The sequence below is a fragment of the Callorhinchus milii genome, unplaced genomic scaffold, assembly GCF_018977255.1.
Source record: "Callorhinchus milii isolate IMCB2004 unplaced genomic scaffold, IMCB_Cmil_1.0 Scaffold8, whole genome shotgun sequence".
In the NCBI taxonomy this organism is placed as follows: Eukaryota; Metazoa; Chordata; class Chondrichthyes; order Chimaeriformes; family Callorhinchidae; genus Callorhinchus; species Callorhinchus milii.
Window position 1 is genome coordinate 20559067 of NW_024704749.1, and position 27494 is coordinate 20586560.

The following is a 27494-nucleotide window of genomic DNA, read 5'->3' on the forward strand; positions in this document are numbered from 1 at the left end:
GAAATGTAAAAATGCGAGAAGCACACACAATGAGTAAACAAAACAAACTATGGAATAGTAATTAGCCTATGGATTGTGCAGTTGTGTGAAGGGATAATTAAATAAACGAGTAAGTAAATAGAGATAAAAGAAACTAAGCGTATTAAAAGTGGGAAAATTATTGTAAGGGTTAATTGCACTCTTGGGTGATGTGAAAAGTTGATGCTTAATGACAAGAGGGGGAAGTCCACTTGTGGTTAGTTGAAATCGAAAGAACAAGTGAACTGGTGCAGACTTCAAGTGCTTGTTGGGATGTCCTCCTGATGTGAAAGGCACTATACAAATGTAATTTGTTGTTGTTCCTGATATAACAGTGACTGGTGGATCATTCGACAAGTGCAGGTTTGAACCCTCATTAGATGGATAGCAATTCACTTTGAAGACCTAATTGTTTGTCAATGCTGCCTTTAATGATCAGATCTTTAATGTAAGATTACTCGCTCCCTTCCACTGCCACTGCTGTCACAGTCTTCACGAAGTAGGGGCCTTCCCGCAAGTACCCCCGTAGCATCAGGTAATGCTGGTTTCCCAAAATCTCAGCTGTGGTTTTGGAGCCCACTAGAGTTTTCACCAGTTCAAATTTTGCGTCTTTCGAATCTTTATCAGGTTCAACTGATCGATCCACGATGTATTCCATGAACCCTGGGGTGGCGAGCATCAACCTCTGGCCCCATGGCTGGCCTGCAATCGCCTGAGTTTAAAAGGAAAATAAAAATAATAACTTTCAACTCACTTATAAAACATTTAAAAAGTCCTGTAGCTTAATGGTTAGAGCACTCGCCTCGCAAGCGAGAGGACCTGGGTTTGATTCCCGGGCAGGGCGAAACCTCGGGTAAGTTTCCTTACTCCACACGCCTGTTTACCTAGCGTTAAGTAGGAGCCCGGTTATTGGTCGACTGGCGGATTGCTTTTACGGGGGTAATAATCTCTTAAAAAAGGAAAATTAAAAATACTAATAATAATTTAGTCAATTAATTTCCACGACTGTTTGTGAGATGCTGCTGCCACGTTTCGCCCACAAAATACAGTCAATCCACTTTACAGTATATTCTGTGAAACGTTTTGAGGCGTGTCAACGACATGATAAGGTGCTATATCAAGTGCAAGGATTATTATATCATAACAGCAGCATATGCATGGTGGGTTGAATGGCCTCCTTCTGTGCTGTAAACTTTCTATGAATTAATATAATTTATGTGTAACATTGTGAATCACACCGTGAAGACTTTGAGTGCGCCGATGTGAATCTCTGGGAAGGGCTGGGCACTCATAGTCCGGAACATTTCCAACGGCCGGCTGTGCAAAGCCTGAAACCAGGACTCCATCATCCCCAGGAGATCATCAGTTTGCTGGTCTGCCTGCAACATTCAAGAAAAACGAGTTAAGTAAATCAGTTGAGTTCTGAGATTCTCAGAAATTACTCAAGTTGGACAGTGTTCTGGTCAGCTTATAACCTCTCTTTGACCAGGGCTCCCTCTGCCTCCCTGTCGACATGGAGTCAACCTCCACACATAGGCGGATGACACCCAAATTTACTTTTCCTCCTCCAGCCTCAACTCCAGATCTTGCTTGTCAAACATCAAGGTCAACTTTCTGCAGCCGATTGTTGACAAGAGAGAAGCCATCCTCCTTTGCTCCTGCCAACATCTTCTCACCTGCAATTCTGACATCCTTAACTTCCCCAGCCTATCCCTCAGACTTGCTAAACCTGTGCACAACCCAAGTGTCAGGTTAGATCCCCAGCTGTCTTTCCTTCCCCTCATCCATCCCTGACCAGGACCACTTTCTTCCACGTCCACCATATTCCCCACCTTTGGCCATACCTCACACTGAATGCAGTTTGAAACCCTTATCCAAGCATTCATCACCTCTTGCCTCACTGGTCTCCCCAGCTCCACCATTCATAAAATACACTTAATTCAAAACTGTCACCCATACTAAATTCCACACCCCCATCACCCCAGTCCTTGCAAGGCTACACTGGCTGCCCTTTGCAGAACGGATCAATTTCAAGATCCTCATACTTGTGTAAATTGTTTCATGCCCTGGTATCTCCCTACCTCTTCGATCTGCTCACACCCCATTCCTCTACATGCCTCCTTTGCTCAGCTGGCTTCGGCGTCCTGCAAGCCCCTTATCCCCTCCCCTCACCTGCACCATCAGCGTCCATGCTTTAAGCCACTATGGCCCAAGACTATGGAACTCTCTGCTTCAATTCCTCTGCATGTGTGATTGCCCATGTGAATGAATGGCTGTCAACACCCACTCTCTGGACTTACTCTTGAATAATAAATTGGTCATTTCAACCCATGACTGTTTGTGGGACACTGCTGTGTGCAATTGGCTGCTGCATTTTGCCCACAAATATACAGTCAATTCACTTTACAGTCTATTCTGTGAAGCACTTTGAGACGTCTAGAAGACATGAAAAGCACTATATCAAATGCAAGGATTATTATTATAATAATTGGCGTTTAGACAAAATACCAGAGGGCGACCAGTCCCTGTGAAACAATACCTCAGGGGTATTGCTAAAAAAAAAGGAGTAAAACCCCTTCAGGAGAGGAAGAGGCAAAGGGTGAGAAGATGTTGGCAGGAGCCAAGGAGGATGGCTTCTGTCTTGTCAACATTCTGGTCTGTATATCTTACTTCTGCACTGGCAAGGCAGCCCACTAGGCCATCAGGGGGGCCTGCAGCACTTATTGGATCATATTAGCTAATTCTGGTGTGATTAGTCCAAGCGAGTAGATAAATGACAATATCCCATTTCATGTGCCCCAACCCCCAGGGTTCGGCTTCATTCTCTTAGAAGAAAAGATTCTTACAGAGAGGTAGAGGAGAGAAGCAACAGCATCAAGGCAGCGGCTTTGCACATCCATATTTGCACCGCTCAAGAGGTTCCCGAGCTTTCTTAGCAGATCTTGGAATGCAGAACCTAATGAACAAGAAAAGTAATTTGTAATTCGATAGAACGGCCATCCTAATAATAACTCTTGCATTTATAAAGCGTCTTATCACGTCATCAAGATTTCTCAAAGCGCCGCACAGGAGTTACTATAAAGGGCAGTGACTATCTTGTAGGCAAACAGAGAGGAGACAGGCAATGTTCTCCACAGATAATGCAAAATCCACTCTATCATGGACATTTCCCACTCAGCATCCTAAAGAAAAGCTTGGTGTGGCTAGTCCTCGAAAGTAATTAACTTATATTCACTGATGATAAATCAATGCTTAATCAGCTAACATTCAGCACTGAGCAGTCAATCCAAGACTGTGTGAAGCTTTACTCATTAAACTGTGATGAGGCAAAAGAGGAAAACCCACAGAATTGTTTTTGGATCATCTGCTTATACAGTTTTAAAATAATACGATTTAATTCAATACAACAGATAAAATCCACTATCTTGTGGCACAAAACAGCCTTACACTGCCAGGTCTGGCTCAAATACCTTTAAACCTACCACTTCTCCCTTACAAAAGTCCCAAAAAAACTCAAGCTTCCGTTTTCCACTACAGGGTGAAAAATAGACCCACTAGTTTACACTACACAATGCAGGGGCATAGTTACACAGGCTTGCATCTTCCTCAGAGGAGATTGGAAGAGAAGTAGGGAAAAATTCACCTCGTTCCCCCAAAGCCAGTCTAGCATAATTATTGATGTTTCTTGTCTAAGGATTCTGAGAGATTCAGCAATAGCTAATGGATAGATTTCACGCTGCCTGATGCTAAAAGGAGAGAAGAAATCTACAAAACATTACACTTTACAGTATATCCTGTAAAGCGCTTTGGGATATCCTTTCGATGTGAAAGGTGCTATACCAAAAGTAAGAATTATTATTAACTCCTCTGGGATAATGTTGATAAACGTTACCTGTTTTATTCAACACTTGCTTCCCTTCAATGCTGGATCCAAGAATTTCCAGGGTGTCCAAGCCAACTCCAACCATGGTTAGCTCCTGCCCTTGCACCATTTCAATGACCTTTTCCACAAAGGCAGGATAGCGCTCACATATCTGCTGAGGACCGTCCATTATTGCCAAGTGTCCAAAGAACTTGACTAAATCTACAAAGAAAAGGAGATACGGAAGAAGCTGAGCCTCGATGAATGTACAAGCCAACTTTCAAATGCTTTGATTCTCAGAATCCCAGCTGCAGAGTGCCGTGCGGGAGTAGGACTGGGCTGATGGTGACAATTCCCAAAGCAGGAAGTTACTGATCAAAATTGTGTTGTGCAGGGGGAGTTACCAATTACAGCGCTGACACATGTGATTTTGTTTGGTCAGATGCGAAAACCCATCACCCATTGACAGCGTCCGAACCAAACAGAAGGTTCCACACATAATAATAATATTAACATTTGGTATAACTCCTTTCACGTTGGGAGAACATCTCAAAGTGCTTCTCAGGATTCAAAAGGCGTGGGGGCTGTGTGTTTTGTGGGTGAATGCCCCAGCTGATTTGGGCACAGCAATGTCCCACAAACAGCCAATGGAGTGAGTGACTGACTTAATTTTATTTGAAGGATTGTTGACCAGAAGATCAGGAGAAACTCCTTTCTCTTCAAATAGTGCCGTGGGATCTTTAACATCTACCTGAACAGACAGGTGAGACCTTGGTTAGTGCCTCATCTGAAATGCGGCACTTCCCACTTTGCTGCACATCCCCAGCATTGCACTGGAGTGTCACTTTAGAATATTTGGCCCAGAATATAAAAGTTGCAACAGATTGGAAAATGTCATTTTTAAATGACTGATCCTGTTGTATACTAAGAGAATGCAAGGAAAGGAGAGGATGCACAAAATACTTTGTTACTTACTTGGTAGATAAAAGCCAGAGAAGGGGTCAGAGGCTGCACCAATGATCATATTTGAGATTTTGTTGATGACACCTTGCTGAGCGAGGTAATGTCGTCCTTGTGGAGTCTTCAGCAGTGCAGTGATCATCTCTATTGCGTTGGCTCTGAAATGAGTGTCAAATATTTGCTATTTACTGACAGTCATTGTTTTGGAACAATTTATATACTAATGTCAAATATGAGACACATTGCAAACAGAAACACCAATCTTGTCAGAAAGGCCTGGAACACATATACCAAGTCTGCCCCCTTTGATGGCATCCAATACATCGTTAATGAATAAATCGAGCAGGGCCGGTGACAATGGGCAGCCTGACTTTACCCCCCTTACCCTAATATTGATCTTGCAACGAGAATACACATTTTAAAAAATCCAAAATGTACTATGGTAAACCTCCTCTGGTTTACCAGTTTCTGGGTATCTGGAATTCTAACCTAGCTGGATCGATCCAAAAACAAGATTTAATAAAAAATTGTGTGGACTTGGGTATACTCGGGTATACTCCTACCAGCTCTCTTCTGGCACACACCAACACTGAGTAGTCTCACTCCCCTTGCTGTTCGTTTGAATGGGTTGTTTCCATGCTGTATCATTCTAGATCTGCTCACCTGATCAGCACATCCTCCCCCATCATTTCATTGATCAGCTGTGATAAAAGGCCACTGTTGACGCAATATCCCAGAGAAACAGGTGACACAGACGAGATCTCCACCATCAGCTGTAAACAAACACCACAGAGTTCACTGTTGCTATTGCCATCAGCTCAGTAGTGATCTCAACAACCACAAATTACATTTCTATCGCACCTTTCATTTCAGGAGGACGTCCCAAGACGCTGGGCAGTCAAGGACTTGGATTCGAGTTGGGGGTTGGGATTAGGAGGGGTGGAAGGAGTGTGACTGAAGGCACTATCGAAGAGGAAGTTTTAAGATGGGCTTTGAAGGAGGAAAGGGATGGGGCAAGGCGAAGGAACTGTGGGATGGAGTTCCAAAGGGTGGGGGCAGAAAGACTGAAGGCCTGACTGCCATTGGTGGGGTGGGCAGGGCGGAGAATCAGGGTACAAATAGGAATAAAACAATAGTAATGTGGGCTAAGAAAGAGAGCATAGGAACTCAACTTAAGTTATTTTCCTTCAAACAGGACTTTCAAGCAACAAGAAGTGTTATCCACCACCTTCTCCACATCCCCTCTCAAGCATCCTCGATTCTCACTTCTGATGCCAAGTGTGAAGAGATCCTGGACTTCTTTATCTCTAAGATAGATAACATCCCTCCTACCCTACCATCCGTACCCCCATGACTACATCCAGCTGCTTTGTAAATGGCCTGCTTTTATTGCTCTGGCCTCTGCCACCTTTCCTGGCAATCTGTTCCAGGCGTTCATTACCCACTCCGTAAAGAAAAACTGGTGTCTAATCAGAAATTGCTATTTCCAACTCTAAACCTCTTGTTCTACTGCTTCATATATTCTAAAGTATTGTTCTGGGTTTACCTTTTCAATCCTATTTAAAATGTAGACCTTTACGAGGTCCCCTCTGAGTTATCTTCTCTCGAGAAAAGATTAGCAATGATTGTCTAATCATTTCTCAACACTGGAGATCATCCTCTTTGCTCTCCCCTGCGCTGCCTCTCTGGCCTGGGCAGCCCCCTAATGTCGCAGTGACCAAATCAGCAATGAGAAGACCAGCTCAGAGTAACATCTGAATCTGTATATTTAGAATCTGCTTCATTCACGGCAAAGCAAGCCATGACCTGAATAAAACCATTTCATTTGAATTTTGAATGAGGAGGGAATATAATAATAATAATCCTTGCATTTGATATAGCGCTTTTCACGTCGGGAGGACGTCCCAAAGCGCTTCACAGAAGACACTGCAAAGTGAATTGATTGTATATTTGTGGGCGAACGCGGCAGCCAATTGCGCACAGCAATGTCCCACAAACAGTCGTAGATTGAAAATGACCAATTTATTATTGTTTTTTTGGTTTTGGAGGGATTATTATTAGGCTCTGTGTGGAGTAAGGAAACATGCCCAAGGTTCCGCCTTACAATGTAATGTATTAAATTGTACTATTTAATTTCTGAAGCTCAGATTCACCACATCCACAGTACCTCATAGATTCTGTATCGTATCACATCGCTGGTCGCCATGACATTTGTCAAATCCTGCAGTGTGCAAGTCATGAACAATGCATCGAGCCCAGCTTTGCTTTGGGCAACTCGGGAAAGAGAATGGATTGCCTAAAAAAAAAGTAGCAGAATGATAGCATTAGATACATTGTCCCCTAGTCATCTATCTGAAATAACCAAAGGTATACTGCAGGCGGGGGGGTGTGGAAATAAAGTAGAGAAGTAGAAAGATGGAGCTTTCTGTGAGGAAACTTGGTCAGTGTCTTGTCTTCAGTTCGCCTGCCCCCACCCACCCCGTCCGAGGGACACTCCGATCGTCTGTTCTGACAGATAACCACGAAACGCTGCCCTCACTTCTCCTATCTCTCTCTTGCACCTCTCTTACTTTTTTTGTTTCTCTCTCTCCCCCTCATGCTCTCACAAGCAATCACTCTCCTCTCTTTCTCGATCCCTCTCTCTATCCCTCCTCTCGCATTCTCTCTCAATTACTCTCTCTCTCCCCCACACACACTCTCTCTGCTCTCTCTCCCTCTTGTCTTTCCTTCCTCTCTCTTACACAATCATTCACTCTCTACCCCCTCCCTCCCACTCTCCCTCTTCATTGACGGGCGTGCACCTTGAGCAGGGCAAGGTAGATTTCAGGGTGGAACTTGAAGGCAGAGAGGGAGACAGTAATCCCTGCCAAGGACTGGGTGGCGGACTTGCAGAGTTTGATGCAGTGACAGCACTGTTTGTCTACAAAAATGTCGTCACTCCACTTTCCAATAAATCCTGTGAAACACTTTGAAACATCCTCCTGACATAAAAGGCTCTGTATCAAATAGAAGGGTTATTATGGTTTTACTTTTGGGGACACATAATTCAGTGACTTGCAGCAGTCTCACCTCCTTTGCTACCAATATTCTTTCACTGCCAATACTCTGGATAAGCCCTTGAGCAGCTCAGGGGTGTTAAGAATTGCTGTGACTGCAACAGAATCTTCAACAATTCGTCCAATCTGAAAAGAGCAGAAATGTGCATAAATAATTTGTTCTGTACTATCGTTGCAATAACCAAATGTAACATTTGTGTAAAAACAAGATATCAATCAGTTGCAACATTTATATAGTTTAATGTTAAATGCTGCAGTTTGACCCCATTCCATTTTGATATATGTGTGTTGGGAGCAAGCTCCATTTCTGCCCCCAAACTTGCATGAATGCAGTTGATTTATGATTGTAAGAAAAACTCACATTTCCATACACACTCCAGTTTTACAGCTGCACAGCATAGAAACAGGAGTAGGCCATTCAGCCCCTTGAGCCTGTTCCACCATTCTATAAGATCGTGGCTGATCTGTACCTGAAGTCCAATTACCTGCCCTTGCTCCGTATCCCTTAATACCCTGACCTAACAAATATCTATCCACCTCAGTCGATTACCAATAATATTAATTGAGCCAGAGATTGTTGAAGCCGGTCAGATTCCAAAGGTTTGGCTCTTGCTAACCTTTGCCAAATATTTTCAGGGTGCATCCCACTGGAGAGAGTGCTCATTCCATTCCAGACACAGGGGGAATTTCAATGTTCAACCTTACCTGGGACAAAGCAAGGATTTGAACACTGTCATCTGGGTGTTGAAGTCCATTCTGGAGTTGCTCTTTGAAGTTCTGAGCCAAATAAAGTGGTTCCACAGCCTGCAGAAGTCGCTCGAGAATGGAAACGCACACCTCAATCTGCTCCCTGACGAAGTGAAAGAAGACTCAGCATTAAAACGGAGGCAAATAAATGAAGGTTTTGAAAGGATATTTTAGAGTGTCTTGACACACGCAGAAACCCATCACTATGCTTGAGAGAAACCAAACCACGTGGGATATAATAATCACTGCATTTAAAACAGCTGCTTGGTCACGGCATTGAGACGTCTCAAAGCGCTTCACAGGTTATGCTGTAAAGTGGTGTAACTGTGTTTTATGGGCGAATGCGGCAACCAATGTTTTTCGGGGGTAAACAACTTGCATTTGTACAGCGCCCTTCATGCCGGACGGCATCTCGGGGCACTTACAGACCAAGTTTGTGCAACCCGTCCTCGTAACGTAATCCTTTCAGCCCTGGTGTCTTTCTGGTGAAGCCGCGTTGCATCCCCTCCAGGTGCCAATGTATCGATGCGCTGCCCAAAACAGGACGCAGTGCTGCAGATCGGGTGTGACCGAGGCTCCGTTTAGTAGGAAGAAGAATAACCTTCGAGACGCCTCCCAGCGCTTTCACAGAATATGCTGCAAAGTGTAGTGACTGTGCGTTTTGTGGGCGAAACGCAGCAGCCAAATCGCGCGCAGCAGCGTCTCCGCACACGGTCCTGGATTGAAGTGACCAATTTATTATTGTTTTGAAGGGATTATTACCCTCATATATACACATATAACATATAAATACGCAGTGATATATAGTTAAAAGCTCAAATGATGAAACTGTATATTTATATATAAACAAATATATTTAGACGTTTATGCATAAATAATATTTATACAGAAATATATAGTTAAAAGCTCAAATAATTCGCGGCCATTCCCCGTCAGGGCCTCAGCCCCGAGACCAGGCGCCGGGCTCAGGCCTGAGTCCGGGCCCCGGGCCCGGGTTGGCGCTGCGGTCCCGCTGCGGTGACGGGAGGCCGCGGGCACTGACTGACCTGTGCTCGCTGTTCAGGAGGTTGAAAATAACCGCGAACTGCAGGACGCTCGTCAGCTCCCGCACCGAGGGCAGCGGCAGCGCCAACAGCAGCGCCCGCAGCCTGTGCAGCTCCGCCAGCGGCTCCGCGCCTTCCCGCTCCCGCTCCGACAGCGCCTGCAGCACCTCACTCACCGGGCCCGCCATCAGCCTCGGCGCCAGCCCCGCCCCCCCGCGCCAGCCCCGCCCCCCAGCAACCAGCCCCGCCCCCCAGCAACCAGCCCCGCCCCTCGGTAACTAGCCGCGCCCCCCAGCAACCAGTCCCGCCTCCCCGCCCCCGCCCCCCCCCCCGGCACCTCCAGCTCCGCCCCCTCGGCAACTATCTCCGCCTCTCCGCCAACCAGCACCTCTCCCCCCCCCCCCCCCCGGGTCAGAGCCACCGGATGTGACGACACCACGACTGGAGCCGTTGCCGTGGCAGCGCCTGCAGCCTAGCAACGTCTGGTCCCCACGCACAGCGATGTCGTCACTGCTGCTCAGAGGGCAGTTCGGGGTGAGTTTAAAGAGCGATTCATTTTTTTTGAAAGAAAACGTGAATGTTATATATATATATATATTTATGAATTGGAGTTTTTGTGTCATCCGGACCCGTGCCCCATTGTAAAGAACCCGGAGGCCTACCCCACCCACCCCCCCACCCCCCCCACCCCCCCACCCGGGGCGAGCCCCCAATCGGACACTCCTTGCAATTGGTGCGGCGTTTTATCACGTTGCCCGTGGACTCCCTCAAAGTGGTTCGCGGGATGCGCCGCGCGGCGCAGTGAACGCGCGCCTCGTGGACGAAACGCGGCCGCCCTTCCGAACCGTGCCACGGGCTCCTCAACCCCCTCCGGAATAGGCAAAGCGGACCGCGGCTTTCAGCACCCTCCCCACAGCGCCCCACTGCCCCACCGCTGCCTTGGCGCGTCGGCTTAGACCACGCGCGCAACCTTCTGACTCGGGAGGCGAGAGTGCCGCCTACCGCCGAGCCAGAGTGACACACGTCTCGCTCGTCTCTCTCTTCAAGGAAAACAGGTCAAAGTTGTGGCATTACGAAATCTGTGTCCATTTTCCTTTACGGTTCCGAACTTGATGAACTTGATGAGATTTCAGCACCTCCCAAGATGTCATCCCACGTGAAGGGCACAGTATAAAATGCAAGTTGTTTATCTCGTTCTCTCTTGAAACCTAATACGTATTCTGCTTCAACTACCGCTCACAGAAGGGTGTTCCATGTCCACATACTCTGGGCATGAAAACAATGCACCTAAGCTCCTCTTTTATTTATTATTCTGCACCCCTATTTACAAAACTTAAGATTCTGTTTGCTTTCTTGACAACTTTGTCCACCTGGCACAGGGAAAGAGCAGGGAATTGTAATTAGAGTGGATGTCTCTAAAGGAAATAAAATAGACAGCTCCAGTCGAGGAATTCACACGAGCGAGGGTCAGTAGGCTAAATGGTCTTATGTGATGTCATTTCTTTAATCCTTTGTGTCTGCAGAGGATCATTTAAAAGTGAATGCATTATTGATAAAATGGTTGATTTTGAAACTTATCGTGGACGATATCAAGATTATGGAGTCCTGTAGCTCAGTGGTTAGAGCACTCGCTTTGCAAGCGAGAGACCTGAGTTCAATTCCAGGCAGGGCGAAACCTTGGGCAAGTTTCCTTACTCCACACAGAGCCTAATAATAATCCCTCCAAAACCCAAAACAATAATAAATTGGTCATTTTCAATCTACGACTGTTTGTGAGACATTGCTGTGAGCAATTGGTTGCCGCGTTCGCCCACAAATATACACTTCGTTATTCACTTTACAGTGTGTTCTGTGAAGCACTTTGGGATGTCCTCCCGATGTGAAAAGCACTACATCAAAAATGCAAGGATTATTATTATTGCAATATACATATAATTGTTATGCTGGCATTCTGATAGCCTTTTATGCAATCATCCCTTCCTCTTATAAATGTGTACAAACAGTTGAAAATGAATCTGGTCTCTTACAGTGATGTGCCTTTTCTAGTTTGTGTTTAGAGCAGCTTTGACAATTTGCTTCCGTGCCTGACTGCCATTCATTGCAAAGAACTAAAAGGACCACCATGGGTGAAGTTCGGATTGTACCAAGCGGAAAAGTCTACAGGCAAATCTTTGATGCCGAGGTAAAGACAATATGACCTACATCTATTCTAACTTGACTCATTCAACAAAGTGTTGTATAAGATAGTCTTTCTTTTTGCTGTTTTTGGTGCAGTGTTTTGGTCTGAAACACTGATTGTCCAGCGCCTTGGGATGTCCTCCCGAAAGCGCTATACAAATGTAATTTTGTTGTTGTTGTTGTAATATTCATTATGCTCCATAATCTATTCAGTATTTTGTTGCCTGACTTCTCCCTTTTGGCAGCTTAGTTCATTGGGATTCATTGGGCCAGAATGTTTTGGGTTTGAATTAGCCCTTTTGAGGTTGACAAAATGAATAAAATTTCTAAACAAAAAGTCTTCCTTGAGGGGAAGGTAGTTAGGCAAAACTAAAGAAATTGACAGTAATTCATGGCCAGCCCATTACGCAGATTTTATCTTGTCCAAACTGTGGTGCTTGTGTGGTTGAAAAGTCTCCCGGTCCTCACTGCCAAGCTACACTCCATGAGGAACAGTCAATTGTGTGAGGTACCAGAGGTGGCCAGTGCCTATGCAATTATACAAGCAGAGCACCTTCATGTCCAGAGGGGAGAATTTTTTTAAAAAAAATCTTTAAATTATCATTAGTTGAGATAACTGATTAGTGGTTAACATAATGGTAGGTACATAAGTAAACTTCAAATACATTTTAAATCTATAATCTGCTTCTAAAGGTCCAGCTTGTCTGCACATTGGGGGAAGTAAGAAGGAAATCCTTGCACCGTGAAGTTGGCTCTGAATATGCCAAGATTCCCGTCGTCAGAGCTGTTGACAAAAGCGAAGGATTCCTCACCCGACGTCAGCGTTCATGGGCGGAGGGAATGCAAAATGATAATGAAACTGAAAATCCAGTGGTGTACAAGTAACTATGCATGGGAGTGTAATATTTTGCAATAAAACTCAATGTTGTCTTTGATTAAACATAATGCCCCTCACAATTCACTGCCAGATCTGGCTCGAACATCTTCTCCCTCACTTGATCGAAATCGCATTCTACTCACAGGCCATCGTGGAGGCCAAAAATAATTCCAAGCTTCTGTTCTCCACCTCACATCAGCTCCCCACTCACCTCTTGTAGCTCCTTACATCCTCACCTTCTTCATATCTAAACTAAACAACATCTGATTCCTCTTGTCACACCGTCCCACTCTCCTTCAAAACCTCCCTCTTCAAAAAAACTTGATCCTTCAAATTTCGCAAGCTTCCGGTCTATCTCAAACTTGTCCTTCATCTTCAAAGCTGGGTTGTAAACACAGCAAGAGAAGATACTGGACACTCCACTTTTCTCTCCCTGAAGGAGGAGAGTCAAATGTAGGTGAAAAAGAAGCGAAGAAGTGAGCAAAAAGGATGGGTGTCAAAAGGGAAGGGGCAACATAAGAACATAAGAATTAGGAGCAGGAGTAGGCCATTCGGCCCCTCTAGCCTGCCCCGCCATTCAATAATATCATGGCTGATCTATTCTAACCCACCTACCCGCTTTGTCCCCATATCCCTTAATCCCTTTATCCACAAGAAATCTGTCAATCTCAGTCTTGAATAATGATTCCTCCTCCCTATTGCCTCCCCTGGGATAGACTACTGCTGAGTGCTTGTGCACGTCCATACACACAATATGAAAGCAAATGTGTTGTTATTGTTCTTATAGTTATAAATAATTTAGATGGACCACCGCAAATAATAACCATAGCATTTAATTTTACGGGAACGTTCAACTCTTACTTCTAAAGATATTGATAATTTCAAGTCAGCAATTGGTCCATGAACGGCTAACACCATATTTAAGCAGAAGAATTCTCTGAAAAATAAATGAATTCAATTTCAATACAAGATCATTTTTTGTTTTATTCAGACGTTTGAAAGAAGATGAGCAATCTGTTGAATCTGCAAGTTGGCTGAGCCAAACAGAGGATGTTGTTGCTCTTCCAAATGATGTGGGTAAGTATCTATTTGGAACATGTTCTGATATCACAAAATCTGTTTACCCCACTGACACAAACACTTTGAGTCATTATCCAGATATGAAAACCGTTATATAAATGTACTTATATTGTATTCAGGGGTCTTAGATGCTATCCCATGTGAAGGATGCTGTATAAATGTGAATTGTTGAATTGTAAATCCCTGACCAGTGGAAAGAGTTTTTCATGATTAATTCTCTCAAACCCTTTCATTATTTTAAACACCTCGATCACCTCAATTCTCCTCAACTTTCTCAACAGCAAGAGCCCTAACCTCTTCAGCCTGTCCACATAGCTATATCCTTCCACCTCTACTGTCATTTGTGGTTGTTGTTGTCATTCTTGTGAACCTACTTCATCGCTCTCACCACACTGCACACAGTATTCCAGCTACAGCTAAACCACACATTCATCATCAGTTGCTTACTTTTCAATGGTTCTGTTTACAAAATCTAGAATCCTGTTGAGTCTTTTCACAGTCTTCGCTACCTGCAATCACAATGATCTACGTATGTGAATCTCCAGATCACTCTGTTCCTAAGAATTCCATCACTCAGGGCATAATTCTGTTCCCTATTCTTTATCCCCAAATCCACCACCTCACATTTTTTTGTATTGAACTTCATTTTACACAAATTTGCCGACCACTGACCTGTGAATATCTGCCTGGAGCCTCCTGTATTCATCTTCAGTTTTAATTGCATCTCCTAATTTAGTGCAAATTTAGATAGTATTCCCCCAATGCCTGCATCCATGATCATTGATATATTGTATATATATTTAGTGAGAGCAAGGGAAGTCTAACACTGATCCCTGTAGCACATCATTCAATTAATTGGAAAACTCTCCTTCAGATCCCCCTCTCTGTTAAACCATTCCTCTATCCCCTTTGCGACCTTTCCAATCCAACCTGCCTTATTGTGCAATGGCAGTTACCAGAAAGTTTGATGAAGGATGTCACATATGAAATGACTTCAACATGCATTTGTAAACAATTTTTTTTATACCACAGTTTCTGGAAAAATAGGTGGGAATCTTATCCAAATGATCTCTGAGAATAAACAGGAACAACACCTGGCAGCGGAAGCAAAGTTATATGAAGAACTGGCTATAATTAGTGAGGTATGATAGAAAAAATGTTTAACCTTATACTGCAATAAATACGTTTGGTCTGTGGTACTGTAAAGCTTCGCTGTAGCAAAACCTCCTCTTACTTTTCACAATGCTCCCAGGTTTTAGTTGCAGTACAAGGTATAACATTTCCACTCTCTACGCTAGTCTATCAGATTCCAGACCATTCAGCTCTGCTTCTTAATCAATAAAATGAGCATCATGTTTGATGATATCTTCTGGTAGCAGAGGGCAAGGTAAACAGGGTCTTTCAGATATGACAGACGGGTGCAAATTAATCTGAAGTGTGGTTGACCAGTCTGGCTCATCCGTGTGACTTGAAGTTATAATGTGTCACTTGAGCAAAAACCCAAACTGCTAATAATAATCATTGCATTTAATATAGTGCCTTATCAGGTGTCAGCATGGCTCAGTGGTAGCACTCTCACATCTGGGTCAGAATATTTTGGGTTCAACAACAACAACAACAACAAAATGACAATGACATGGTGTAGGGGTAAGGGAAGGCAGAGAGGTGGGAGGGAGACCAAAGGCACGGTCGAAGAGAAGGGTCTTGAGAACGGCCTTGAAGGAGGCAAGGGAGGAAGTGAGGCGAAGGGACCGTGGGATGGCATTCCAGAATGTGGGGGCAGAGAGGCTGAAAGCCTGGCCACCGATGGTAGGGCGGGTTGGGCGGGAGACATGGAGCAGGCCGGAGCCCACTGAACGGAGGGAGCGGGCAGGTTGGTAGGGAGTCAGCAGGTCAGATAGGTAGGAGGGGGCAAGGCCATGGATGGCCTTAAAGGTGAGGATGAGGATCTTGAACTCGACCCGCTGGGGGATGGGGAGCCAGTGGAGTCGGGTGAGGGTGGGAGTGATGGGGTCGCGGAGCCTGGTGCATGAGAGTACATGAGCTGCAGAGTTTTGGATGATCTGCAGCTTGTGAAGGGAAGAGTTGGAAGGCCGATGAGGAGGGAATTTCCATTAATCGAGCCTTGATGTGATGAATGCGTGGGTGAGGGTTTGGGCAGCCTGAGGGGTGAGGCAGTGGCGGAGTTTGGCGATGTTGCGGAGGTGGTGGTAGGCAGTGCCGGTCATGGCGCGGATGAGGGGGAGAAAGGACAGTTCAGGATACCCAGGTTCCTAACTGGCTTAGTGAGGTTGAGTGTGCAGCCGTGGAGGCTGATGCTGCCAGCGCCTGAGTTGCAGAGGCGTTGGCGCGAGCCATTCAGGAAGGCCTCGGTCTTGCTGATATTGAGTTGGAGAAAGTTGGCCCTCGTCCAGGACTTGATGTCGGACAGGCAGTCGGGTCAGGACGCCAGTAGTCCTGGAGTTCAGGGTGGAGGCAGAGAGGTAGAGTTGGGTGTCATCCGCATATATGTGGAAATTTACCCCATGTCTGCGGACGATGTCACCAAGGGGGAGCATGTAGAGGGTGAAGAGGAGGGGACTAAGGACAGCGCCCTGAGGAACACCGCACGAGACGGTGCGGGGGCTAGAGGAGAAACCGTTTGCCGCAACGAAGTGGAGGCGATGAGAAAGGTAGGATCTGAACCAGTCAAGGACAGAACCTTGAAGGTTGAGGTGAGAGGAGAGACGGTGGCGGAGGATTGAGTGGTCCACGGTGTCAAAGGCGGCGGAGTGGTCGAGGAGGGTTTAAGCCCCAATTCTAGACGTGAACTCACATAGTCTATGTGAATGAAGACATAATCACTCCAATGCATTGCTGAGGGTGCGTTGCATTGTGAGAGGTACCAATGTTTCCGTCTGTCTGTTCATGTGGATATTAAAGATCCCACGTTACTATAATAATATATAATAATAATCCTTACATTTGATTTAGCACCTTATCACTGTATCAAACGTCTCAAAATATATTATAAAATGGTGTGACTGTACATTTGGTGGGTGAATGCAGCAGCCAAATTGCATACAGCAATATACAATACAAAATTACATTTGTGTAGCACCTTTCACGTCGGGAGGACGTCCACAAACAGCAATGTCCTACAAACAGCCATGGGAGGATAATCGGCCAGGACTGTTTCTGGGCTGTGTATTCTTTGTAAATCTTTGTTGTTTCTCTGGCACAAACCGTATTATCTGCGACCACCATGGAGATTGTTCACTATTTAATACTTTTTGTGTGACTTCATTAGGAATTGGAGCAGTTGTATTTGGAAGCTGGAGACAATCTACACCAGCAGGTGGAGGAGTCTCGACAGAGAACTCAGGAACTGTTTTCAGAGATAGAAAACGGTGATTTGGGCACAACAGAACTTCAGGTAAATTGTTTTTAATACAGTTTAAAAGGTAGCAATTTCATTACACGTTTTGTGCAATGCCTTGCATAGGAAAGCTCGGATAAGAGATGCCTGGAAGGTTTTGATATTTGATAACAATGAATAATAATTCAGTAAACAAAAACATATACAATAATACTTCTGTAAATGACTTAAGTCCCACAAATAAATTTAAATTCAGGTTATTAATTAAGCAGAGATAGAATCTAATTAGCTAATGTAACACAAAGTCTTACAAAATCACTTTACAATATATTCTGTGAAGCGCTTTGAGATGTCTTGAAGACAAGATAAGGGGCTATATCAAATGCAAGGATTATTATTATTATTATTATATCCTGCTAGGATAATTCTCCTTGGAGCAGAGAAGGTTAAAAGGAGACTTAATAGAAGTTTTCAAAAATTATGAAGGGATTTGATAGAGTGAACAAGGAGAAATCATTTCCACTGGCGGGTGGGTCGGTAACCCGAGGACACCGATTTAAAATAGTTGTTAAAAGAAACAGAGAGGAGGTGATGAGAAGTTTTTTCACACAGTGAGTTATTCAGATCTGGAATGCATTGTCGGAAAGTGTGATGGAAGCCGATTTGATAACAGCCTTTAAGAGAGAAGTAGATAATTATTTGGGGAGGACATGTTTGCAGGGCTGTGGGGAGAGAGCGGGGGAGTGGGATTGATTTGGGTAGCTCTTTTCAAAGAATGTCCTTCTTCTGTGCTGTATAATTCTATGATTCTATGTATATGTACAGCAGAATATATACACATAAGATCAACTCAGAGATTTTCTCTCGAAATTAATGATCTGTCATAACTTGATAACCATCAGCAATCATTTGGTAATCAATGACAAGTTACCAAATGAGGAATTACAGGAGAAGATATATTAGTACCAACTATTGAAATTCCAACACTGCATTGCTGTTGTGCCATTTGTCTTTGTAAATCTAATACACTTCATTATCAATCTGGAGTCCTGTAGCTCAGTGGTGAGAGCACTTGCCTCACAAGCGAGAGACCTGAGTTTGATTTCCGGCATGGCAAAACCTTGGGCAAGTTTCCTTACTCTACGCACCTGATAATAATCCCTCAAGAAAAAAAAGAACAATAAAAATTTGGTCACTCAATCCACAACTGTTTGTGGCACACTGCTGAGTGCAACTGGCTGCCACGTTTCGCCCACAAAATACACAGTCATTTCACTTTACAGTATATTTTGTCGAGCGCTTTGAGACGTCTAGAAGACGTGAAAAGCGTTACATCAAATGCAAGGACTATTATTACCTTTACACCTGTTTGTAGGAATTGAATACCATAGGGGACAATATTAGTAATCTGTCACAGAAAAGGAATGTGGGGATCAAAAAACTTTTTGAAAGCTACCAGAAGTTTGAAGAAGAAAGAGTGAAGCGGGTAGGAAGTACTTTTCATGCTTTTGCTTGTTTTTCTCCACTCTGTATGTGTATATATTATTGTGGACTCACTCTCTTATCTCATTAATGCCAATTTGGGTTTGCTTAGTTGTGCATTGTCTCTGGGTCAGAAGATGAGGTTGTACATTTGAACCCCTGCAGTGAAACTTGTGTTTTACTGCAGAGAAAAAGTGCGCATTTCATTCTAACAATCTAGCTCTGAAATTTTTATGAGTAGGTTAGTTGCATAGAATTCTCAGTTTGGTTTGGATACTCTTAAGAATGACGGGTTTCCTCATGTGTCAGATACCCAAAAATGTTTCATTTGGAACACAATTTAATTCTTGCCTGATTCTGGTTTGCTTTATGCTACTATTTGTACCCTCAGATGCTAAATATTTAATATTAAACCATCTTCAAGTTCTATAACAATGCACAAAAAATAGTTTTGTCACATCCTTCTTACAATAATTTGGTTGATTTTAAATTTTCTTCTATTTGAACAATACCTTTGATCCAGTCTACTGATGCACTTAAAGAGTGCACCATCACTATGGAGAAGATTTCCTACTTAATGAAGCCTGATGTTCATCGTTATATAGACAAAGAAGCCATGGTAAGCACAAAATAATTGTTTTTTTCATATCTGTTGTTGCTCCATCAATTCTGTGCAACTTTTCCATCTCTACATGCTGCCCTGCTCCCTCGTCTCTTCCGACCCCGTTCATCCACTCTCCTGATCCCTAGAATTTGCCTGTCCTCTGGATCTCTTCGAAAATTGCTTGGCTTCACTTGTCCTCTGCATCACCCACATCTTCTGCTACTGTTCCAATCATTGTCCCCACCCTACACACCTTTGCCCCCATCTCTCGCTCATCCCACTTTTTGCCCACAAAATATACAGTCAATTCACTTTATAGTATACTCTGTGAAACACTTTGAACTATCTCAAAGACGTGATAAGGTGCTATATCAAATACAAAGATTATTATATTATTATTATTGTGCCTCACAACCATCATCATTCATATGAAGCCCACCATCTGCTGCCTCGACCCCCTCCGCACCGAGCTTTTGACCATCCAACAGGCTCTCCTCTGCCCCATGTTGGCGGACAAAGTTAACCTTTCCCTCATCTCCCGTACCAACCCGTTCCCCCTCAAAACCGATGTCATCATCCCCCCTCCTATTGACGCTACAGAAGTGAGCACCTTCTTAAAAAGAAGTCACAGTCACAGTCTAAATCAGAGGCTGATGTAATTAGGAGATTGACTCATTTTTTCACTGAATTTTAATCAACAGAATCCACTGATACTCAAAGACCTCGTAGGATTTACAGTGCATCTTTGATACAAGTGCTGTTAAGAACGAGAATAATTGTAACAATTGGAGATGTTATGGATCTTCGTTTGGCTGCTACAGTTCATAGATCTTGAGTCTCCCATTTTCAGAGCAAACTCCCCTAAGCAATCTCCTTTCTTCCTCTCCCCGCACTTTCCTCTTTATAGCCCTCTCCCCTTTCCATCCCCCGACACTAAGCAGAAGTACGAAGGACGCCCAATGCAACAAAGACAGTACATTATTGGGAATGGGTGAGGATTGCTGGAGTGCAGTTTGAGGCCTGGGGCCATTCACCGGAGTTTCAGTTGGAAACGACAATGGTTGTTTCTCTGATTTCCTTCGAGCAGGCGGAAGGTGTTTTGTCTGTGGGGACATTTGAACCAGAGTTGTGAATTGGTGGTTGCTGGGCCATTGAAATCAGTTTCTCAACAGCCCTTTGAAAACTGAACAATGCCCATTGACTCCCACATGCTCACTTGTCTCATGGTTGACCAGCTCAGCAAGGAATGGAGCCCACAGCTCAAGCATCTGGTTCCCTTTTGCAAATGTATATTTATTACACTCACACTCGTTTATAAATGTCTTCATTTCCTGCCACCTCCCTCCCTCTCCAACTTGCTTCCACCTCACTCCTCTATCCACCCGCTTTGTTCAGCTGGCTCCAGCCTTCTGGACATTCCCCGTCTCCTATACTTCACCAACGGCAGCCTTGCTTTCAGCCACTATGCACCGAATCTCTGGAACTCTGCTTCAATCACTCTGTCTTGCCCCTTCCTTGTCCATTTGCAGATTGCACCTGAAGACATTCCTCTTTGATGTGCCTATGGTCACCTCACCTCTTTCCCTAGCTTGGTGTCAGGCTCCACTACTGTTAAGAGCTCTGAGACTCTAGCCTTTGTGAAATGCACTATATAATTGGAAATTGTTGTCATTCTGTTTTGTACGGCACAGATGATCAACCAGGCCTTGCTGGCGAATCAGAGAGCCTTGTATAAACTGTATGTTAATCTGATTGAGTCTGGACTATCAATGGAAATGTCGGATCGTTTGCAGTGGAAGTATAAAGAAGATGAAATGAAAGTCATTGAGAGAGACAGAATTATTCAGAAATTCACGTGAGTTACACCAGAGGATTGAAATTCGTACAGATAAACGTTGTAATAATTATCCTTGCCTTTGATGCATGGCATTCTGATGTGTAGCCAGAGTCTTATCACCAGCAGGTTTTGCATTTTGCCCAACTTCCCCCTCGAACGACAAGTTCACATGGTTCAACACACCGGTGGGCACTGAACTATTCTCCCCCTAATTGCATGGTGCAACATGTAATTCAACATGTTGTAATTCAAGTCAACACCCTAAGGTGGACAAGCAGTAGGATGCAGGAAGTTGACCAGTGCCTGGTACTTTGTTTGTTGTTGTCGTCGTTGTTGTTGTTGTTGTTAGCTCAATGATTTTAGCTGGTTCAATTCCATCAGTGAGGCGATACCTTTTTTTATTTTATTCTTCATTTCTCATTGATCCTGGCCAATGATCCACCAATTAAAGTTGGTCCTTCGATTCACGGCTGTTTGTGGAACATGGCTGTGTGCAAATTGGCAGCCGCATTCACCCACACAATACAGTCATTCCACTTTACAGTATATCCTGTGAAGTGCTTTGAGATGTCCTTCTAACATGAAAGGCATAATAGCAACTGTAAGGATTATTATTATTATTATTAATGCACACCTTGTACTCTCTTATCTTGTGTTACCTATAGCTGAGTTTTTAGGCATAGCAAAGCAGAGGAGAAATTGCACACTGCAAAACATAAGGACAAGGGTTTCCGCACTTATTAGACTCCTGCCCGGCCAAAGAAAAATGTTTGTGGGTGTAATTCAAAGTCTTGGAAAGCCCTCATGTTTTCTAGAGGCATAATTGCAGGAATTAGTATAGCTTTAGGTAACAGTAAATGATCTTGAGTATTTCAAATTGCATATTTTTGAAGATTGAATGAATGAAATGTTCAACTGGGCTGATTTGGTTTAATGATTTGTTTTGACAGAGATTATGTAGGGAAGGATTGGGGTCTTGAATTTACACCAAACCAAACTTTGTTCAATGAAGAACAGAAGTCACTGAACGACACACGGATTGAAATTCTAGAGAGTCTGGGGTATGTTTACCAAAACTATTTGTGTTCCAGATTGTAAAAATGTTATTCTCTTGAAGGATTGAAGAGAACGGTACTATAGATTCAGTAAGATACTAGGAGCTGCTGGTGATATATCAGATCCTCGCAAACTGTGGAGCGAATAGAGGCAATTTAACACCACACGTTCAATCTTTTCTCCACTGGAACAGGAATGCCTTCCATTTTAAAGAGGACCAGTCTAAAATGCTGAGTCACATAACAAATAAACATAAAATAGTCAATAGTCGGATATCAAGCTCTGGATGAGCTCTAACTTTCTTCAGCTAAACATGTGCAGGATTGGGGCTCTCCTGCTCGATGCTTTCTCATTTCAAGCACTGACCGTATCAATCTGCATAGATTCCAGTGCTATATAAATGCATGTTGTTGTATATCTGAACATTGCCTGCCTCCTTCACTACCTTTCCCCACAGGTTGTAAAATTCTTATTCAGATTTTCATCACATTCAGGCTAGATGGACTATTCAAATGTTTTGCTTCCTGGACTACCCAGCTCCTCCTCCACGAGCTACAGACTATCCACAATTCTGCAGTCCATGTCCGCTCCCACACAAGACTCTGCAAGTCTATCAGTCCACTCTGTTCCACTTTAGCCTCATGTGATCTGTGTCCTTCTGAAACCCTACTGCCCCAGCCACACTCTCTGACTGACCTGCTTCATATTTCCTGCCTGTTCCGCTCCACCATCAGAGAGCAAGCTTTCAGCCATTCTGTTCTGCTCTTTGGAACTCTATTCCGGAGTCCCTCTGACTCCCCCCTCTCCATCTCCACCTTCAAAGCCCGCCTTAAGATCTTTTCAATTTCATTTTTGACATCGCTCCCACCCCTCTCCATTCCTCAGATCCTCACAGCCCCATTTATAGGCTCCCTGTCGGCTCGTGAAGCACTTTGAGACATCCTCCCAATGTGAAGACACTACACACAACAGTAACTTCTGTGAAGCGCTTTGAAAGTTTTCTCCAGCCTGATGTCACCATATCAAAGGCAAGGAGTATTATTTAGAAATCGAATATCTTATTCCATAGTATTTCATTGCTGAGCATCTCACACACTGATAGCACAGGCTGGAGAGCTGGTCCAATCAATACACAGAGAAACAAAGTCCTGGGTAAACATGGGCATCTACCTGGCTTCTGCTCTACATCTATTAACCTGATTCAAATGTACGTTGATGAGTAAAAAGGGCAATCTTTTCTCGATGCTTTTGCTGTATATTGTGATTTCCCATCATAATGAAAGTTAATGTAAAATAACCCACATTGAAGGTAAAATAACCCTCGGTTCAGCGTGCTGAAAAAAAAGAATTTAGTGTCCGTTGTATTGTATGAATCATAATGGGACCAGTAAGCAATTTTAAGGCAGCATCTTATTAAAATAATTCAATACATTACTAGATAAAGGATAGGAGTAAGAACAAAATAGCAGGTGATGTGCTAAATGCAAAGCACCTTTGTTTCGATTGAATCTAGATTCACAATTCTTAGATTTATTTGGAACAAATTTCTGTATGTCATTGGTTTCTCGTGTGCTTTCTTCTGCAGTAACATGATTCCTCCTACGTTTAGTAAAGTCACAGTCATCCAGAAACACACTTTGATCAAGATTCTAAATGAGAAAATAGGTGAGTACATTATGATTAACATAAACAGAGTAATCAAGAGGCTGATGCTGCAAGTGGTGGTAAGTTTTGTGCTTTGATTATTGGTCCAATTCTGGGCACCACACTATAGGCCACAATAGAGGGTTGATTCAGTTCTGCCATTGCGTTCTTGGAAACAGCTCAGACCCAAGGTGAACCCAGAGTGTGCTTTGGGCTACCCCTGGAGTGTAACCAGCTAAAACCACAAAGCTTGCCAATGATGTTGCTTTTCGGCAAATTTTCTCGCTGCTTGTCCAGCTAGGACCACCCTACCCGTTAGGGCTTCAGCTTGCAGGGTTAACACAGGAGCTGAGTGGGATGACACCCTACCCTCAGTGACTGGTCTGCCCTTCCAGGCTGGCAGGGCTGTCATTAGCAGTACCCTGGAATACTGCGGACCCGCCTGGCTCAGGAAACGGTCTACCGAGACTGCCACAGAGGGTGGGCTCAATTTGAATGCTCTGTTGCCAGGCAGGTCACCTTGAAGCCAGTTCAGCTTAGCATTCTTACAGTTGGCGAGGCATTCCTAGTACCCACGTGGTAGAATTAATTTACAGTGATGTTCCATTCTGACGAGTTTGCAGATCCCTTAGCCATGATATCACCACCATCACAAAACGCTGCAAATTCACGAATATATATACCATTTGAAAATATCTCAGGATTGGGAATCGGCTTCAGCACTGAAGAATTTCTACAATTTCAAATGCATTTTCACATCACCTCTCTATAAAATAATAATAATTCATAATAATTACACACGACCATGTGGTATCTTCACTTCACTGTGACATTCCACCAAAGGGAGCAGAATTCCCAAACCTATAACAACAACAACAAATTACATTTGTATAGCGCCTTTCACGTCGGGAGGACGTCCCAAGGCGCTAACAACATGTTCTTCAAATTTCTCTTTTGTAGAATTACTGAATTCAGCATTTATCCAGCAATTTCAAACATATTTTGAAAAAGTATATCGACAATGGATGGAAGAAATTGAAAAATGGAAGGTAGGTGGATATTGTTGATACTGCTATAATAATAATAATAATCCTTGCATTTGATATTGCGCCTTATCACGTTGTCGAGACGTCTCAAAGCACTTCACAGGATATACTGTAAAGTGTAGCGACTGTGTATTTTTGGGGCGAAACGCAGCAGTCAATTGCGCACAGCAGTGTCCCACAAACAATCGAAAACAAATACAGGCAGAGGCAGGGAGAGAGAAATAGAGAGAAAGAGAGAGTGAGAGACTATAATCCAGTTCCAGCAATGCAGTGAGGCAGATGGGAAGTGTTCAAAAAAAATCATAGACACTCAAAAATGTCAGCTGATATGTTTTAATAATTAAATATGAATGAAAATCATTTTTTTACCAATGAACTTGCACTGTATTGAGTGTATTTTCAATGAAAAGAACTAGTAAAAGCCAACTTTATGGGTCTTTAACCATTCTTCACGTGTGAGCTGACAATCAGTATTTGTCAGGGTTGTCAACTGGGGAGGAGCGGAGAGGGCAAAATCACAGCTCTGATCCTGTCCTCATCTGATGTCCACAAGTGAACACTTTCTAGCAGAGGTCACTGATTCCTTCTGGAATTAGGTAAGCTGGATGCATCCCTCCAGGGAGAGAATGCACATTCGATTCCAACAATTTATCTCTGGAATTTCCATGTGTAGATGAATATCGTATAGGTGGTATTTAAACCTGAAAATGATTTATTCAACTCTGTATACGCACCTCAAGATAATTTCAGTTGGGGGTAAATTTATACCATTTGAAAATTTACTGACTTCAGCAGCAAGCACTTCAAATGGGAATTTCTGAACACTGAAAAAATCTTATCCCACATGCTTTCTCGAGGCATGTTTGGAACTGTCAAACTGGAGTTTACAGTGTTGTATCTTGCAGTATTCCTTCTAATGGACAATGTATTTCATGTTTTAGCAGAAAATGTTGCAGGCAAATATATGTTCACCAGAAGAAAACGAAGAATTGATTATTTCAGAATTCTTTCCAAAGATTGGGGCTTCGCAACGGAAATTTGAGGAAGAACAATGGACCATGGATGTAAGTTCATGTCGTTCTTTTACCAGCTGGTAACATTAATGCATTCGTAGAATCTTACAAAAGGAGGCCATTCGGCCCCATTGTGCCTGTGCCGGCTCTTTGAAAGAGCTACCCACTAGTCCTTCCCCTGCTCTTACTCCATAGCCCTGCAATTTTTTCCTTTTTTAGTACCTAACCAATTCCCCATTGAAAGCTGTTATAGAATCTGCTTCTACCAGCCTTTCAGGCAGAGGATTCCAAACTGCAACAACTCTCAGGGTAAAAAAACTTTCTCCCCATCTCCCTTCTAGTTCTTTTGCCATTATCTTAAATCCTTGTGCTCTGGTTACCGACCACCAGAGGAAACAGTTTCTCCGTATCTACTCATCAAAACCCCTCATCGTTTTTAACACCTCTATTAAATCATTTGCAGGAGAAAAAAGCTAATGGAATCTTAGGTTTTATAAATAAAGTGTACAGGGGCAAAGAGGTGATGCTAAACTTAGGCAAATTGTTAGTTAGACTGGTAACCCCACTTTAGGAACATCAGAACACAGGAAAGACGTCAAGATAGAGGAGGTGCAAAAGAGATTTACGAGATTTACTAGGATGAGTGGTTTGACCTATGAGTGGAGACTGGAGGAACTGGGACTTTTTCCGTTGGAACAAAGAAGGTTGAAGGGCGACCTGATCGAGGTCTTTAAAATAATGAAGGATTTTGATAATCAATAGGGAGACATTATTTCCACTGGTTGGTGAGTCAGCAACTAGGGGGTATCAATTTAAGATTGTTAGTAAGTGAGCAAAATGGAAGGTTAGGATGATTTTTTTCACACACGGAGTAGCTAGAATATGGAATGCCCTGTTGGTAGTGGGTGGTTAAGGCAACATCCATATTGGCTTTCAAAAGGGAACTAGACAAATATTTTAAGAATTGTCAGCTGTAGGCATATGGAGGGAAAAGGAGCAGGTAAATGGGATTGAAAGGATTGCTTTTGAGGGAACTGGCACAGACATAATGAGTGAATTTCTATGGTTCTATGAGACTCAGTATACTTCTATTCTCTCTACCCTTTCTTCTCCTCCTCTGGTTATCTGCTTTCTACAAAAACTTTCCCTGGTGTGTCCCGAATCCCGCTACTGACACCATGTTGTGTCGGCAACAAGCACTGGATCAGTTCATTTAGTTCTTTACTTAACTAACTACAAGTGGCCTCCCACTCGTGTCATTCATTACCCACATCGGCCAGTTTGTACAATTAACCCTTTCACTGCTTAACAATTCTATGTAAAACCATTTCCTTTATTAGCAGAAGACTCAGGGAGATTGGAAGGAATTTCTTCATAACAACAGCATCATTTGAATGTAAAATTCATTACCACAAATGACTATTGATTCCGGATTATTAGGTTAATTCAAAGGAGACCGAGATAATTACATGAGCAGAAAAATCATTAAGATATCATGGGGAAAAAGTTGAAAAGCTAGGATTAATAAATACAATAACAACTTGCACTAAGTAAGGGCGACTTCAAAAATTAGATGACATGATATGCCAGCTGATCTTCTACCGTATTGCGTGTTGTGGCTGTGGTGTGGCTG

General features: G+C 43.4%; 2 protein-coding genes across 2 annotated transcripts in view; one reads left to right on the forward strand and one right to left on the reverse strand.

The window, feature by feature from the left end:
• Positions 1 to 427: 427 nt before the first annotated feature.
• Positions 428 to 9900, reverse strand: psmd5 (proteasome 26S subunit, non-ATPase 5). The gene is given in 11 exon segments (XM_007902790.2): positions 428 to 730; positions 1257 to 1397; positions 2865 to 2974; positions 3911 to 4102; positions 4856 to 4998; positions 5504 to 5613; positions 7008 to 7136; positions 7910 to 7956; positions 7959 to 8022; positions 8602 to 8746; positions 9690 to 9900. Coding segments are annotated over 11 exon segments (1524 nt in total). The 5' UTR covers positions 9875 to 9900; the 3' UTR covers positions 428 to 472.
• A 301-nt stretch (positions 9901 to 10201) lies between these two features.
• ccdc180 (coiled-coil domain containing 180) overlaps positions 10202 to 27494 on the forward strand; it is a 41051-nt gene continuing 23758 nt past the window's right edge. The window contains exons 1-13 of the mRNA XM_042337422.1: positions 10202 to 10220; positions 11733 to 11868; positions 12558 to 12745; positions 13733 to 13818; positions 14854 to 14963; positions 17111 to 17236; positions 18555 to 18665; positions 19185 to 19280; positions 20957 to 21120; positions 22053 to 22163; positions 23744 to 23823; positions 24763 to 24851; positions 25790 to 25912. Of these exons, the coding sequence (XP_042193356.1) occupies positions 11809 to 11868; positions 12558 to 12745; positions 13733 to 13818; positions 14854 to 14963; positions 17111 to 17236; positions 18555 to 18665; positions 19185 to 19280; positions 20957 to 21120; positions 22053 to 22163; positions 23744 to 23823; positions 24763 to 24851; positions 25790 to 25912 (1344 nt within the window). The 5' untranslated portion in view covers positions 10202 to 10220; positions 11733 to 11808. The remainder of the gene's footprint in view (positions 10221 to 11732; positions 11869 to 12557; positions 12746 to 13732; positions 13819 to 14853; positions 14964 to 17110; positions 17237 to 18554; positions 18666 to 19184; positions 19281 to 20956; positions 21121 to 22052; positions 22164 to 23743; positions 23824 to 24762; positions 24852 to 25789; positions 25913 to 27494) is intronic.